The following is a 14,766-nucleotide window of genomic DNA, read 5'->3' as shown; positions in this document are numbered from 1 at the left end:
AAGAGATGTAGACAGCAGTGAACCTGGGGGGCAAACTTGGATTAAATTACTTCATTACCTGAAACTATAATTGGAGGATTAATGCCTGGTATGCAAACAGACCAAACTTATAGCTGCATGAAAAACTTGTGACCAGACTTATAGTTGCATGAAAAACTTGGGTGTAGCCCCTTGGAGGCTTTTAACTGCACCTATTGAAGGCTTCTAATAAATACCTGCTTTATTCTCTTCATTTTTTTCTAGCCTGTTTTAGGTAGCCACTCCAAGGCATCAAAGAGAAGTCTACAGAGTCAGGCTGCAGCTGAAGGAAGCTTCTTTCAGCATGGGTTCCACTGGGTACAACACAACCCATCCCTGCTGTGTGGCCCTGTGTCCAGAGACACCCAAGGACCCACTGACCACATAAGGGTCACACCATAAGGGACTCTGCTCCTTCTCGGTGCCCACCTGGACTCTTAAACCCATCTCAAAGGGCCAAATTTGGAGTCTTACATGTGAAACCCACACTTCTGGCCAAGCTGAAGCAGCGAGAGCCCTTCTCACCTTGGACAGACAGCTCTGCAATGGTCCTGCTGCCTTCCTTCATCTCACAGATGTAGACAGCGTCGTCATCCGTGGTGACGTTCTGCACGGTGAGCCGGCGGTACGTGCCCTCCTCCTCGATGTTGTACTTCTTGCTCTGCTGCAGCTTGGTCTCCTCCTTGAACCAAGCTGTCTCTGTGCCAGGAACGGGCACCTCGCACTGGAAGGTGGCAGATTCCTTCTCCCTCACTTCCAGGTCCTTCAGCTTTGCCTTGAAGGGTATGGTGGGTTCTGAAGAGGGTGAAAGCAGAAAGGAGGAATTAGAGTTTATGATGAGAGTAAGTTTAGATGGGAATTTAGGAAGAAATTCTGCTCTCTGAGGGTGGTGAGGCCCTAACACAAATTACCCAGAGAAGCTGTGGCTGTCCCATCCTTGGGAGTGGTCAAGGCCACGTTGGAGTAAAAGCCTTAAGAAGAATCCTTCTGGAATTGGTTTAATGAAAAACAAGCTGGTCATGCACAGGGCAGAAATTCCAGGTGAGAGTGGTGTAAGCACCAATGTTTTAAGGGTGTTACAGCATAAATAAGCCCAGCTGAGTGATCTGACAGGGTACAGAGCTGTGAGGTGGCTGTGCATGGTCAGATGTGGGGGAAAGCACAAAAGGAGGAATTTTGTGTTCTCCCCACCAGCACCAAAGGCTCTGCATCAATGACAATAAGAGAAATAGAGAAATAATAGAGAAATAATAGAGAAATAATAGAGAAATAATAGAGAAATAATAGAGAAATAATAGAGAAATAATAGAGAAATAATAGAGAAATAATAGAGAAATAATAGAGAAATAATAGAGAAATAATAGAGAAATAATAGAGAAATAATAGAGAAATAGAGAACATCTCCCAACTCCTCCAGCAGTGGGGCTGCAGTGCTCTGGCTGAGGGCCAAACCCAAGCATAGATCAAACACACAAAGCAGCTGCATGACAGTGAGGGAAGTCATTTCATGAAGTGAACAATGAATTCCAGCGACAGCTGCGCTGTGACATCACCCTGACAGCCCAGCCCTAAAGTGGAGAAAGGGGAGCTGGGCTGGAGAGGACAGGCAGCAGTCAGGGACTGGTGCCACAGCCAGGTCACACACTTGGATTAGCCAGGGCTGAGACATGGCTCATGCTTGGTGAGAGATCATGCCTTGATATGTATCTTCACCTCCCAGAACGGCTGTGCCAGCTCCCAGCTGGTTTGTGTGACTCCATCCTGCCTCACCACCCTCACAGTAAAGAATTTCTTCCTAACAGCTGATATAAACCTCCCCTCTTTCTGTTTCAATAAGGTACAGGCTCTAAAGGCTTGCCAGGACACCTGGAGGGAGCAATGCCAGTACCAGCCTGCAAACACCTTGGTTGTTATCCTGAGGCTAAAACCTGACTGGGAACCCATACAATATGTCTAGGAACAGGAGGGTGACACTAACTCAACACATCAATTTGGTCATTAAAAAAAAAAAATATTATACTTAAATACACCTCAGTTTAAGGTAAGTCAAAGTCTTGCCTTGCAAACCTTTCAGTTATGGTTACACAGATCTGCTCTGCCCACATTCCAGATGGTGATCATCCTTTTCTTTTTTTTTTTCCCTGATTTATTTTTTCAGTGTTAGATAAGATATTTTGATGAAATTCTTTATTCTGAGGTCAGGAGGCTCTGCCACAGGCTGCCCTTGGATCCCTGAAAATGTCCAAAACCAGGTTGGATGGGACTTGGAGCAGGCTGGGACAGTGGAAGTGTCCCTGCCCATAGCAGGGGGTGGAAGGAGATGAGGTTTAAGGTCTTTTCCAAGCCAAACCATTCTGGGATTCTGTGAGGCCAAGCAAGTTTTGATCAGAGGGAGGCTGGAGCTGGCACTGGGAACACACAGACCTGCACAAGGGCCAAAAAGAAACACAAGCTGCACCTGAGAAGCACACAAGTGTATTCCCATACTTGGAGCAGCTGGCCATATCATTAACCCCTCTCCCTTTACAGTCACTAAGCAGTACCTAAAGTGAAAAAAAAAATTAAAAAGCTATTCCAGGAAAAAGCTCTTAAACATTCAAGCACAGAAGGGTTGGTTGACCCTCATGAACATGTAGCAGTAACAGCACAGCTCTCCAGCCAGAGAAAGGCAGTGCAAGGCTATCTTTGGCAGCTTGGGGTCACAGATATCCCCTGAAAACAACTCTGCTTTCGTCCTGCTGACATGTGCACACAAGTCTTATCTCCCTCTGAATGGAGCTTCGGAGCAACAGCAGCTGATAAAGTGAAATGAAGCCTGGGGTGAACCCAGCCCAGGGCTTTTGGAGATGTGAGAATGGTTCCAAAACCCACCAGCCTCCTCCTCCTGAGCTCCTTCCTGCTCTTTACAAGGTCTAGAATACACCTGGGCAGGCAGAGGGGGCTGAGCTTGGTCAGGGGACTACAGAAGGACCACAGGTCTGAGAGCAGGCATCCCAAATCATCCCAAATCATCTGGCCCACAACCAGCACCATACCAGGCCAGAGAGGTGCAAATAAGAGAGAAAATAAGAGCTGCCAAAACCTGCCCACGGGGAAAAAAGTGAGAGGCACAGCAGAGCAAAACACTGAGGGAGCACAGAGCAAGAGCAGCTCATGGAAATAGCAGGAAACTGCAAGAACTTAGATCAGAGATTAATTTTGCTGCTTACTCTGAGGAGATATTTCTCCAGTCTGTCATAGGTTTTTTTGTTTGGTCCATAGCAAGCAAACTGGCAATGAGATGATGTCATTTTTAAAAAGCAAGTCCTGCCAACACATATTTTGCTAAGAATAGGTGCAGCCTGCAAAGAAGCCCAAGGTTTTTTTAACCTTATCAAGGCACATCTGTCCTCCAGACCTCACTTTTTCACTTGCCTACATTTCTTCTTCTGGAATTTATTATTCCAGAGGTAAGTTTTCCCTCTGCCTAATGAAAATGATCCAGGAAAGGTAAGAATATGGAAAATCCTCAGTAAGAGCTGGCTAAAAGTGGATTGACAAGCTTCCACCATCCTGAGCCTATCCTGAGCCTTTGATCCTACTAGTTACTGTGCTTTCCAAATTTCCTTTCTATCTCCTCATTCCTCAAGTTGCAATTCCCTTTCAGACCTCCAATGTGACTGTCATGACAGTGACCATCCAAAATCACATCTGATCAGAGGGAGAATAAAGTGGCCTCAGCACCAGGGTGTTTTTCCCATCTCCATCCTGTTTGGCTTGTAACCTTTAACCTTCTCACCCAGTATCTGGTTACTTTACTCAGGGCTTGGCCCAGAGTAGAGCCCTGAATTCTGTTCTAACCAACTCTGCACACAGCCCAGAGAAATCTCTAAAGCCTTCAGGAAACCCAAGCTGGTTATTTATGCTCCTCCCATCCTCCCCACTCCTTGATTTGTTAAAGGTTTATTCTTGGGAAGAATTTCCCCAACTCCTTTTACAGCTCACATCTCAGTGTATGGACTGTGATTTTATCTCTGCTCCAGGCACATTTCTGAATCTAAGCAAGCTTCAGTTTTCCTTATTTAGGAGAGTGATTCTCTGCCCTGTAGCCTTTGAGATTTAAGCCTGATTCACCAAATCTCATTTAGGAACGGCTCAAAAAATCCTTTTTTTTCCTTTTCCTAGCTCAGTGATCTTTAAGGCTCTTTAAGGCTCAGTGATCTTTAAGGATCTTTAAAGTGTTCGCAAATGTTGGGTTCCTGGGTCCTTAGGTCCCTAGGATCTAGACTGACAGAATATAGGAGGCTTTCTGTGAAAGTCCCATCCCTGGAAATGTTCAAGGCCAGTTTGAACAGGGCCCTGAACAACCTGATCCAGTGAGTGGCATCCCTGCCCATGGCAGGGGGTAGGAACCAGATGTCCCTTAAGGTCCCTCCCAGCCCAAACCATTCTGATTCTATGATTCTAAGAGGGGCTGCTTGGAGAGTTCAACCTCCCCTACATGGCTGAGCAAAGAGAAGTTTGCATGGCAAGATCTCCCTCCTTAAGGCTGATAGTAGATGGACCAATGGCATCACCAGTGACACAAACAACAGAACTGAAGGCTTTTCTCACTGCTGCATCATCCTGATCTGTCTTGTGAGGGCTGAGAAGAACTTCTGGTGACACACAGGAGAGTCATTTATCAGGGCATAATTATAACCAGCACACGCAGATTTTCCATGGCAGCCTTGGACAGGGAGCCAAACGTGGTCCAGCGTAAAACAGAAACAATCCATAAACATTTCCTCCTGACTCACAGGCAGCTCTGGACAAGGGACATAGATCAATAACCTTTTCCCATGGTGCTCCCAGACTGGCTGCTTCCCCTGCTTTCCCCACCTCCTTTGGAACAGGTTGCAGCCAGGAATGCAGTGAGATAAGCACAGCCAGAGCAGGGGGTGTTTGCTTTTGCAAGGTGCTGGGCAGGGAACTGAGCCTGAGCCATCCTCAAAGTGACCACCCAAGGGCCAGGATTGATCTCCAGCTCCAAGTCCCAGCTCATGAGGTAATCACAGCTTTATGGAACAGGACAAATGCCCTTCCCCACAGCACTCAGCACCTCCAAGGGACAGCAATAGGTGGGACCAGTGCCAGTGAGTTCCATGGATCAGGTGTCACTGATGGACACAGGGACAGAGCCACTGCTGGGAAAGGCTCTGAGTGAAAAAGGAGATGTCCAAAAAAGGGAAAACAGAAAATCAAATAACACCTGAGAGTCTTAAAGTATGAAACACAGATAATTCCTATTTATCTGGATTTCTAATTTATTTTGCTGCCAGTGAAAAATCATCAGTTTTGCCACTTGAGTGGCAAAATCCTTTGTCTGTCACAGCTCATTTACAGGTGCTGCCTGAGTTACAAAGTGCCTGCTGTCCCTTTACCAAATGGGAGAGCAGCTGGAAAATTTAGAGCTTCCTGGATTATTCAAGACCAGGTTGGACAGGGCTTGAAGCAACCTGGTTTGGTGGAAGGTGTCCCTGCCTGTGGCAGGAGGTTGGAATGAGATTTTTTTTTAAGATTTCTAACTCAAACTATTCTGGGATTCTATAAAAACTGTGTCACACTTTGGTTGCCACTCTGAAGAACTTGGTCTGACCTTCACAAAAGTGGAGTGACCCTCTGAAGGCAAGTTCCTCACCCCTGACTATGGCAAACAAAGGTATCCTGGACCTGGGAGGTTTTCTGGGAGCATTCAAGGAACACAGACTATCCAGCAATTCCAGCTGGGAAAAGGGTGAAGAGCCTGGCAAGAACAAGGCTGCTGGTGGGTCACTGTAAGGAAAACTGAGCTGGACTGTAATTGGAGTTGGAGTTGGTCCCCCAGGGGATCCAGGGCAGCCTGACACGCTCATCTTGTAGGGAGGGGTTTCCACTACTGCTGCAAATGGCATGTGTGAGTAAACCCCACGGTGAACACAAACCCAGATGTGATTAAAGCCTGGAGGGCGAGACAGGGCACTGGCAGTCACTGACCCAGAGCATGGGGAGGGATCTGTTACACCACTGTAAAACCAGGACTGACAGGAGCCTCAGGGATGTGGTGCATCCCCACAGCCAGCCAGTCCTACATCACCCACCCCTGCCTGGCACCTCTTACTGCCCTTCCTAAAACCACCAGCAGTGGGATTCCCTCCCTAGGCCACCTTTCCACCAGGAGGGCTTTGCTCACATCTAAACACACTCCCCTGCAGCAGTCTGGAGGCAGAAGTTTTGCTCAAACCCCCAACTCAAGGCTGTGTCCTGCCAAGCCCCACAGGCACCCACCTTTGACGGTGACCAGCACGGAGCTGTAGGTCTGCCCCGCCAGGTTGGAGGCCGTGCAGGTGTACAGCCCGTTGTCCGTCTGCTTGCAGAAGAGGATCTTCAGCACAAAGTTCTCCTGGTCATCCTCGTAGATGACGTGCCGCCGGCCTTCCACGATGACCTCGTTGTCCTTCTTCCACACGATGACGGGCTTGGGCTCTCCGGTCACGTAGCAGCTCAGCTTGGCGTGCTTGCCCTCGGTGACGCTGCAGGTGCGCGTCAGAGCCCCGAACGTGGCGTTGCGAGCCCCTTTGGTCAGTCCTGCCGCCCGCTCGTAATCCCTGCACAGGCTGTAGCCGATGCTGGACAGCCCCTCCACCGCCGAGTACGGCTGGGAAGAGGTTGAGTCAAGCGTTGCGTGGGAGATGTCCGTCTTCCTGATCTCCTCCCGCCGCTTCTGCAGGTGGGACAGCAAGGAGGCCGTCTTGCCACAGCTGCTGTCCAAGCTGCTGCTGCCCGGGTTGGAGGAGCCGTGCTTTTCCACCACCAGCGCGGCCGAGGCGCTGGCGGAGCCGATGAGGTTCTCTGCCCGGCAGGTGTAGGTGCCGCTGTCCCCCAGCTGGGCACACTGGATGGTGAGAGCGTTGGATTCCCCGGCAGACTCGATCTGGAAGCGCCCAGCATCCGCCTTGTTCCTCAGGTACCTCCCGTCCTTCTCCCAGTTCACCGAGAGGGGAGGGCTGCCCTGCACTTTGCACTTGAACATGGCATCTTCTCCCAAGGTCACTTTGATGTTGGAAGGTTTCTGGATGAAGTAAGGAGCTGACTCTGTGACTGTGGTCTCCTGCCCCACTTTGATGCTGACAGCAGCAAAAGCCTCCCCGATGGTGTTCTTGGCCCGGCAGATGTACTGGCCACTGTCCTCCAGGCTCAGGTCGTAGATGGTCAGCCGATACAAATCCCCATCCTCTGTGGTTTTAAACCTTCCCCCAGACTGCACTGGAAGTTTGTCCTTTTCCCAGCTCACCACTGGGATGGGGTTCCCAACGATCTGGCAGCTGAGGGTGGCATCCTTCCCTACAGACACCATGAACGCCTTGGGCCGGGTCAGGAAGCGTGGGACCCCGCTGAGGGAGCTGTAATCCATCCTGGCCTCCTGCCTAAAGGGAGAGAGAAAAGGGTCAGGAGAGAGCAGGGCACAGCAGCCAGAGAACTGCTGCAGTCCTGTGGTATCAGGGTGTCTGTCACCTGGAACTCCCATTTCTCAACACCCTTCTCATTGTGGGTGAGAAGGTTTTGGAATATTGTTGGTGTTGAGGGTTTCTTGTATTTGAGGTCCATAAACTGCTGCTCACTTCCCCACAGACCCTCTGGGGAAAAAAAAGAAAAAAAGAGAATTCTTTGGGCTGCTCATACGAAAGGAACATGATGATGCCTTTCCTCTGTATCACTCAGAGAGGGACCTGCACTAAAGCTGCGTGGCAGATGGGCTGGTTCTGCAGCCACAAGGAATAAACTGGACACTAAATTCTCAGAGATGTGTCTGCTCATCAAGACACTGCCTCCATCACACAATGGTTTGGGCTGGAAGGGACCTTGAAGATCATCCCATTCCAAACCTGGCTGTGGATAGGATGTCACCCCCTAGACCAGGTTTTCCAAGAAGATTTGGGTGCACCATTTCTGTTCAAGCTGTTTAACCCCTCTCCTGAGCCATGGGAATGCTCCTGCTCCAGGTGAGCACATCCCTGCTTTTCCACCTTCTGAGTGCTGCACCCAGCAGAAGCACCAGGGCTCTGGGTGCTGTAACTCGGAAAGGAAACAAAACCCAGTCAGTGAGACAGAAATATCCTTCTTAATCCTACAGCAGTTTGGCTTCCCTGCTGGCCACACATCCACCCACCCTCTCACCCAATGGCAGGTGCTCTCACCATCTCCCCCCAGCTCCAGCAGAAATCAGCAGGAGCAGGCCAAAACCCTGCTTTAATTTCTTAAATCACCATTTCTGCATCCTCCTCCAGCTCCTGTGAGTGCATTTCTGTTAATGAACAAATCACTGCTGGCATCAGGGAGTGAGGGTTGGATCCACCTGCTGCATGACCTTGGGAAAAAATCACTTATTTTCCCAATTTCTTGTCTACCCTCCCACTTCTTCATATCAGGCAATGGGTTTGCAAATAATTATGTGCACAGTGCATCTATGACAATGTACTTGCTGAGATAAATGATAAATTGTGCATGAAAATTATTAACAGATTATAAATTTTGTTCCATTTATGCTGCTGGAGATTGAAAAATACAAGTTATATTGAATCATGTACTGAAAAAGGGGTGGCACAAAAATACAAAATGGTGTTTGCTATGAGAGCCCAAGAAACTTTTGGAAAATTGCCTCGGGCACAGGGTAGGATTCTTGGGATTGTCCTGGGCAAGGCCAGGAGCTGGACTCAGGTCTTTGTGGGTCCCTTCCAGCTCAGGATATTCAATGATTTTGTGATCATTGATATCATTCAAGATGGCATCGCTGAGCCAAACCTCAGACTTCATCTGGGTCACAGATCTAAGGCAAAACAAATGTAATCTTTCTAAATTTAACAGAAAATGCACATATTACTACTATTGCTATCATACACTATTAAAATATACACTAATATACACTCCTGTCCCATCCTAAGTCTCCCACTCCAGAGAACACACAAAATGACAAGAAGCAACCAAAGACTTTTCCTTTTAGGTGAGATCAATCCTTTCTAAATTAATTTAGTTTTGGTTGCTTTTGTTTCTTGGTGTTGAGCAAATTCCATTACTCTGCCACAAATCTTTAGAAAATACAGAAACAAGTTTAAAATACTAGATCTGGGAGGAGGGGAAAATGTAATGGGGCAAATTTGCTTTTAGTAAATGCTAAGAGGGTAAAGAATGATTGACTTGCAGTCATCAGTGCTAAGACCAACTGACTTGCTGCTAAGTGAAAATACACAGATCTGTGTTCAATATACAGATCTCTTTTCCTCTTGATCTCAAACTGGTCTAGAAATATCTGAATTTGTTTGAGCTTCTCTTACCCTCCAACCTCTGCCCTCAGCTGAGCTTTAAAACATATTTTTCATAAATGCAGCAGAAAGCAGAGAAGCTGCATGAATGGTTAGGGTGGGCAGAGAGGAACCTGGAGCACACTGAAGTGAGTGGAAATTTCCACTGAAGTCAATTGATTGGCAATCAGAGAGGTCTGCACATCTGGGGAAGGAGCATTTCAATGCTCAGAAGGAGATGCTGAGGTTCAGCTCAGCTCTGGAGAGCCCAGCAGAACCATGCAGTGCATTAATTAAGAGTTAATCGAAACACACAGAGCTCATGTCCTAATATCTCCCAGGTTTGAATTTCAGGTTGCACTGTGCCTCCAAACACTTAGATTCACCTTCAGAAGACACTGCCACGCCTCACCCTTCCTGGGCTCCTGTTGGCTCTGATAGATGCATCACTCTGACTCATTTCCAGCTTCATAGCATCAAAAAGAGCAGAAAAATCGAGTTGCTTCACTTCTCCATCAAACTGGGCTCTGCACAGCATGGACAAGTGCCTGGAGCACTGAAGTGGCCACAGAGACACGAGAGGAGCTCTTGGGACCTCTCAGGCTGCCCTAAACCCACCTGGGTGCTGTTTCCAACCCCTTTCTGTGCCTGGAGGAGAGCTCTGCTCTGCTGGAGAGCTCTCAAAGCCTGGCTCTGACAGGAGCTGCTCACTTCCTAAAGTGCACCTTTCCCTCCTGAGCTGTGCCCAAACACGTCCCAGCTGCTCCCTGGTGCCTCTGACAGTCAGGAGCAGTGAAAAACAGGGAAGCTCCTGCACCAGATGCCTTTTGGTTTTGCCTCTGAACCAAACTGCTGCAGCAAATCCATCCAAGATGTTTCTTCTCAAGGTGCAGCCTCCCTCTAACAGGGCTCCCAAAAACTCATCTGGTGTTTGTGACTCATTTCTCCCCATCCAATACGAGGTCCACAGACCTCCCAGAGGGGTGGAAACCCTCCTGCCCTGCTCTTACCAACACCTCCAGCAGCTTTCACCACCTGCCCTCACACTCTGAGCTTTTTACACCAGGATGCCAGAAGGAAATCCAGGGATCAGTGAGAACAGTGTGTGTTCATCATTATTTTAGAGATTCTTCCAACATGGAAAGAAAAATCAGGGTTTGTTCTTTGCTGTGCTGCTGGCTGGCTTTTATAATTATGAAAAAGGCACTCCATTCTCATCTCTTTAGTCCCCATCTGAAAAAAGGGGGGAGGAAATTTGTTTTATGGGTGTGGGGAGCATGAAATCCAGTAAGAGGCATGAAATCCTAATCTGCAGCAAGGATGAGGCTGTGTGTGTATCTAACACATCTAACAAGTTAGACAGGCTGCACAAGATAAATTACATTTTATAATTTCAAATGGGATGAAACACATCACACTGGATTATGATGATAAATAGATTTAGGAGCCAGGAGAGGACAAACTTGTGAATGCACTGAAAGGATAAGATTTAATATTTCTACTGTGTAACTTGCCAACCAACTTATTCAACAATTTCTCTGATATTCATTCAAACTTCAAAAAAGCCCAGTAACTCTGAAACTTAAAAAAAAAAATAAATAGTAACTCTCTGCAAGTGCCAGGAAGAGAAAGGACCAACAACAAAGCATGAATAAAGCTAGTCAATGCAAATGCCCTTTCCAATAAATCTCAGACATTTGCCAGTGTCATATTTCCCCATGTAATCCCTCTGTGATGAATCATTTGCAGCAGAGATCACATTCCCATCTGGGCTATTTCTGAGCACGCCCAAGGCGAACTGGCAGCACTTATAATTTTGCTTCTGTCTCTATTCATTGGGATTTTCCCTGGTTTGTGTTTGGGGAAGGAGGCAGAGCTGCACAGGGCTGTCAGATAATGCAAATAAATAATAAATAATAAATAATAAATAATAATAATGCAGCCAAGGTGCAGCTGGTCCAGAGCTCCTTCCCACTCCAGTCCCACCCCTGGAGAGGAGAGCCTTGCACTGGGAACAACCCCAGGGCTGTGCTTGGAGCTCCAGCTCCTGCTGGAGTGCTCAGGAGTGGAACTCAACAGGAGGTGGGGAGCTCTGGTGGTGGTGCCACCAAATCCCAGAATGGTTTGGGGTGGAAAGGACCTTCAAGAACAGCCTGCTGCACCCCCCTGCCATGGGCAAGGACACCTCCCACTATCCCAGGTTACTCCAAGACCCATCCAGCCTGGCCTTGGACACTTCCAGGGATCCACAGCAGCTCTGGGCATCCTGTGCCAGGTTCTCCCCACCCTCACAGGGAAGGATTTATTCCTAATATTCAACCCAGTTCTGGCACTGTAAAGCTGCTCCCCCTCATCCTGTCACCCCATCCCTTATCCCAAATTCCTCTCCAGCTCTCCTGGAGCCCCTTGAGTCCCTGGAAGCAGCTCTGAGCTCTCCCTGGATCCTTCCCTCCTCCAGGCTGGACACTCTCAGCTCTCCCAGCCTGGCTCCATCCCAACCCTCTGGGATCACTGTGCACTGCTGGCTGGGTTGGTTTCACTGCTTCATTAATGTTGATCTGCACCTGGAAAACCTTCAGCAACCTCTGAGAATGCAGAGCCCCCCCGTGGTAAATTGCTCCCCAAGTTCTTGGTGTGAGAGAGGACAGGGTAACAGATCATTCTCTGTCCAAGCCTTTCCATTTCAGGATTAGGAAGAAATCCTGTCCACCAGGATCAGGGCAAAGAGCAAAAAGCACCATGCAATCCATGTCATAAACTATTCCCAAGCCAAAGGTGGCCAAAATTAGAGACTTTGGGGACAAAATGAAACCTGAGGGCTCACCAAGATCACACAGAATTCCTCTCAACACCATATTTAAACCCATTATATCCCTGTTTGCTCATTTCCTCACTCCTCTTTTATCCTTTCTTCACCAAAGTCAAAATATGTTGATTTGAAGTATTTTTCTTGCCTTTGGAGTTTGTTTCCTGTACATCCTCTGCAATGCCAAATTCTAATCCTCTCACTCCTTTTCCTGACAGGAAACCTCCTGTCCCTGAATCCTGAGCTTTCAAAGAACATCACTGAAACAGAAGCTCCAGATAAAATCAAGGCTATTGCTGCAGTTTACACGACTTATCTGCCTGTATTGTTCCATCTACAAACATCAGGAAATGGAATCCGTGGGTGGGAAGGGAAGTGGACGAGTTGTCAATGGGAAGTTTGGGTTCCCTTTGATGTTTAAAGGGGAAACAGCAATAACCCAGCTGCCCTCACTTCCAGCAGCCTCCCAGGGAAGGGAACAGCACAAGTGTTGGGTGTCACCAGCCAGCTCTGGGGGCTCTCAGAGCCACCACAGCAGACAGGGAGAGCTCTGGGGGTGAAATGCCAACCTGTTCCCTGCCCATGACACCCCCAAATCCAGGATTTGTGCCAGAGCTCTAATCCAGGCAGGCAGGATTGATCCCGCTCCACCAGAGCAGCAATGGGATCTGTGGCTGAGGAGGGCTCAGGGCTTAGCTTGGGCTACTCTGAATTCCTCTCCAGTGAGGGAGAAGCGATTTTGGCATGTGCAAAGGTCAGTGGATGAGCAATGGGAGAGGTTTCTGTGGTGGATCAGAAAGAGATGCTGGACACAGAGAACCCAGAGCCTTTGCAAGGAGCTCCTAACTCGAATCAGAGGGAGCTTGTCTGCATTCCCTCCCATCCACAGCCTCCAACCCGAGCCAAAACCCACGGGAGATGCTGAGGGAAAGTTCATGGCAGGTCAGGGGCTGGCATGGTGTTAAACATGGTGAGCAGCCCTCGGGGAAAGGAGAAACTCCAGGGAATTCTGACCTTCAGGGCAGGGCTAAATGTGCACCAAGGATTGCCTCAGAGGGACCTGCAACCCCTCATGTTCCCCCTATTAATCCCTGATCAATAACCTGGATGTTCCCAATTGGTAGCAAACATGAGTTCAACCATCTGGAAAATTCCAACCAGGAGCAAGAACAAATGTGAGATTTGTGCATCTCACTGGGCAAGGGGGTCAGAAACCTTCCAGCCACTCCAGCAGCACACACTTCATAAAAACAGGAGAGATTCAGGCCACTTAGATGGTTTGGATGGTTAAAACACTTCTCTTTCCTCTCTAGAGACAGAGCATCTTGTGAAACTCATCCCACTTTCAACTGCCTGGCCAGAAACCATTTTCCATCAACACAACAACAGCTCCAAGAAACTCCATGCAGGGAAGGGATTTTATCCTTCTTGGGTTTTACTGCAGCATGGGGAATTCACATTCTACAAAACCACCCCTGAAACTTCCAGAGGCTAAAACTGCACAGAGCAGCCCCTCAGGACTCCAGAGCAGCCACTTTCCCTTCTCTTTGTCTGACCCTCCCAAGGCTGCTCTGACATGAACAAAAAGCCAAAGCACCAGGAAGGTCTGGGCATAGTGGGATGCTCCCTCCTGTTCTGTGGGGCTGAGAATAAAGGAGACAAATGAAAAGACACAAATTCTGGGGTTTCCACCCAGGAGACAGAAAAGGAGCCATGCAAACCTAGAAACTTCATCACAAATTTCACCCAACTGCATTTTGCTTTGCACACAGCCCTGGAGAGAAGCAGCTGTGGCAGAACCCCAGGGAAAAAATAAAATAAAATTTAAAAATGAAATTAAAAAAAAATTAAAAATTAAAATAATAAAATAAAATAAAACCTTGCAAAGGTAGAAACTCCTGTTTTAGCCCATGTGATTTCCCACACCAGGGAGCTGCAGGATCACAGCTCCCATATGGACAAAGAATTCCCTTGGTGACAATCAGCTCCCACCTAAGCCCTTGATTTTAACAAGTGGACGTCATTGCCATTACAGTCACTCCACCCCATTGAGCTGTAGGGCCCAAAATAGCCTCAGCTGTCGAGCTCCATCTCTCCCCATCTCCCCTCAGAGCCATGTGCAGAAATGGGAGGAGGGTGGGGGGTGGCAGAGTGAGTCTCTATTGACACCAGAGAGGAGCTCAGAGGGGGAAAAAGTCCTGGCTGAAGAGAAAAGCTGAACTGAGATTATGCCCTGGAAATAAAACTTTTACAGAAGTTCCTTTCTGCCACCTCTCCACATGTTTTCCAGGCTCTCCATGGCCAGTGCTGTCTCAGATTTGGGGACAAAGTGTATCACGTTGAGTCTATAGCTACAATTCTGATTTTTTTTTCACTTTTCTTCTCTGGAGGATGATCTTTGCTCAGAAGTAATCAAGCAGAACAATCCACATTTGGCTCAGAGCAGAGGAAGGGATGGATTTACTACCTGCACCTTCAGCTCCATCCCCAAATATGTTTCATAAAGCAAAACATCCTCCACAAAAAAAAAACAAAAAAAAACCAACCTCAGCCCTCCCTCAGCTCCCAGCAACCTGCTCCACTGCCTGCTGGACATCCCCAAATCCACCTCTCCTTGGCTGGTGGAGGTTTTGCTCTTACCTGGAG

The 14,766-nt window shown here is 48.1% G+C and overlaps 1 protein-coding gene across 1 annotated transcript in view; it reads right to left on the bottom strand.

Annotated features, from left to right (window-relative positions):
* Positions 1–7,429, bottom strand: part of OBSCN (obscurin, cytoskeletal calmodulin and titin-interacting RhoGEF) — a 165,378-nt gene extending 157,949 nt beyond the window's left edge. Inside the window, exons 1-2 of the mRNA XM_033070065.1 lie at positions 6,304–7,429; positions 544–813 (exon numbers count right to left, since the gene is read on the bottom strand). Coding sequence (XP_032925956.1) covers positions 544–813; positions 6,304–7,429 — 1,396 coding nt within the window. The remainder of the gene's footprint in view (positions 1–543; positions 814–6,303) is intronic.
* Positions 7,430–14,766: the final 7,337 nt, after the last annotated feature.

This window comes from Catharus ustulatus, chromosome 1 (genome assembly GCF_009819885.2).
Source record: "Catharus ustulatus isolate bCatUst1 chromosome 1, bCatUst1.pri.v2, whole genome shotgun sequence".
Classification (NCBI taxonomy): Eukaryota; Metazoa; Chordata; class Aves; order Passeriformes; family Turdidae; genus Catharus; species Catharus ustulatus.
Note: the sequence above shows the minus strand (reverse complement) of the source record. Positions and strands in the feature narration are given on the sequence as shown.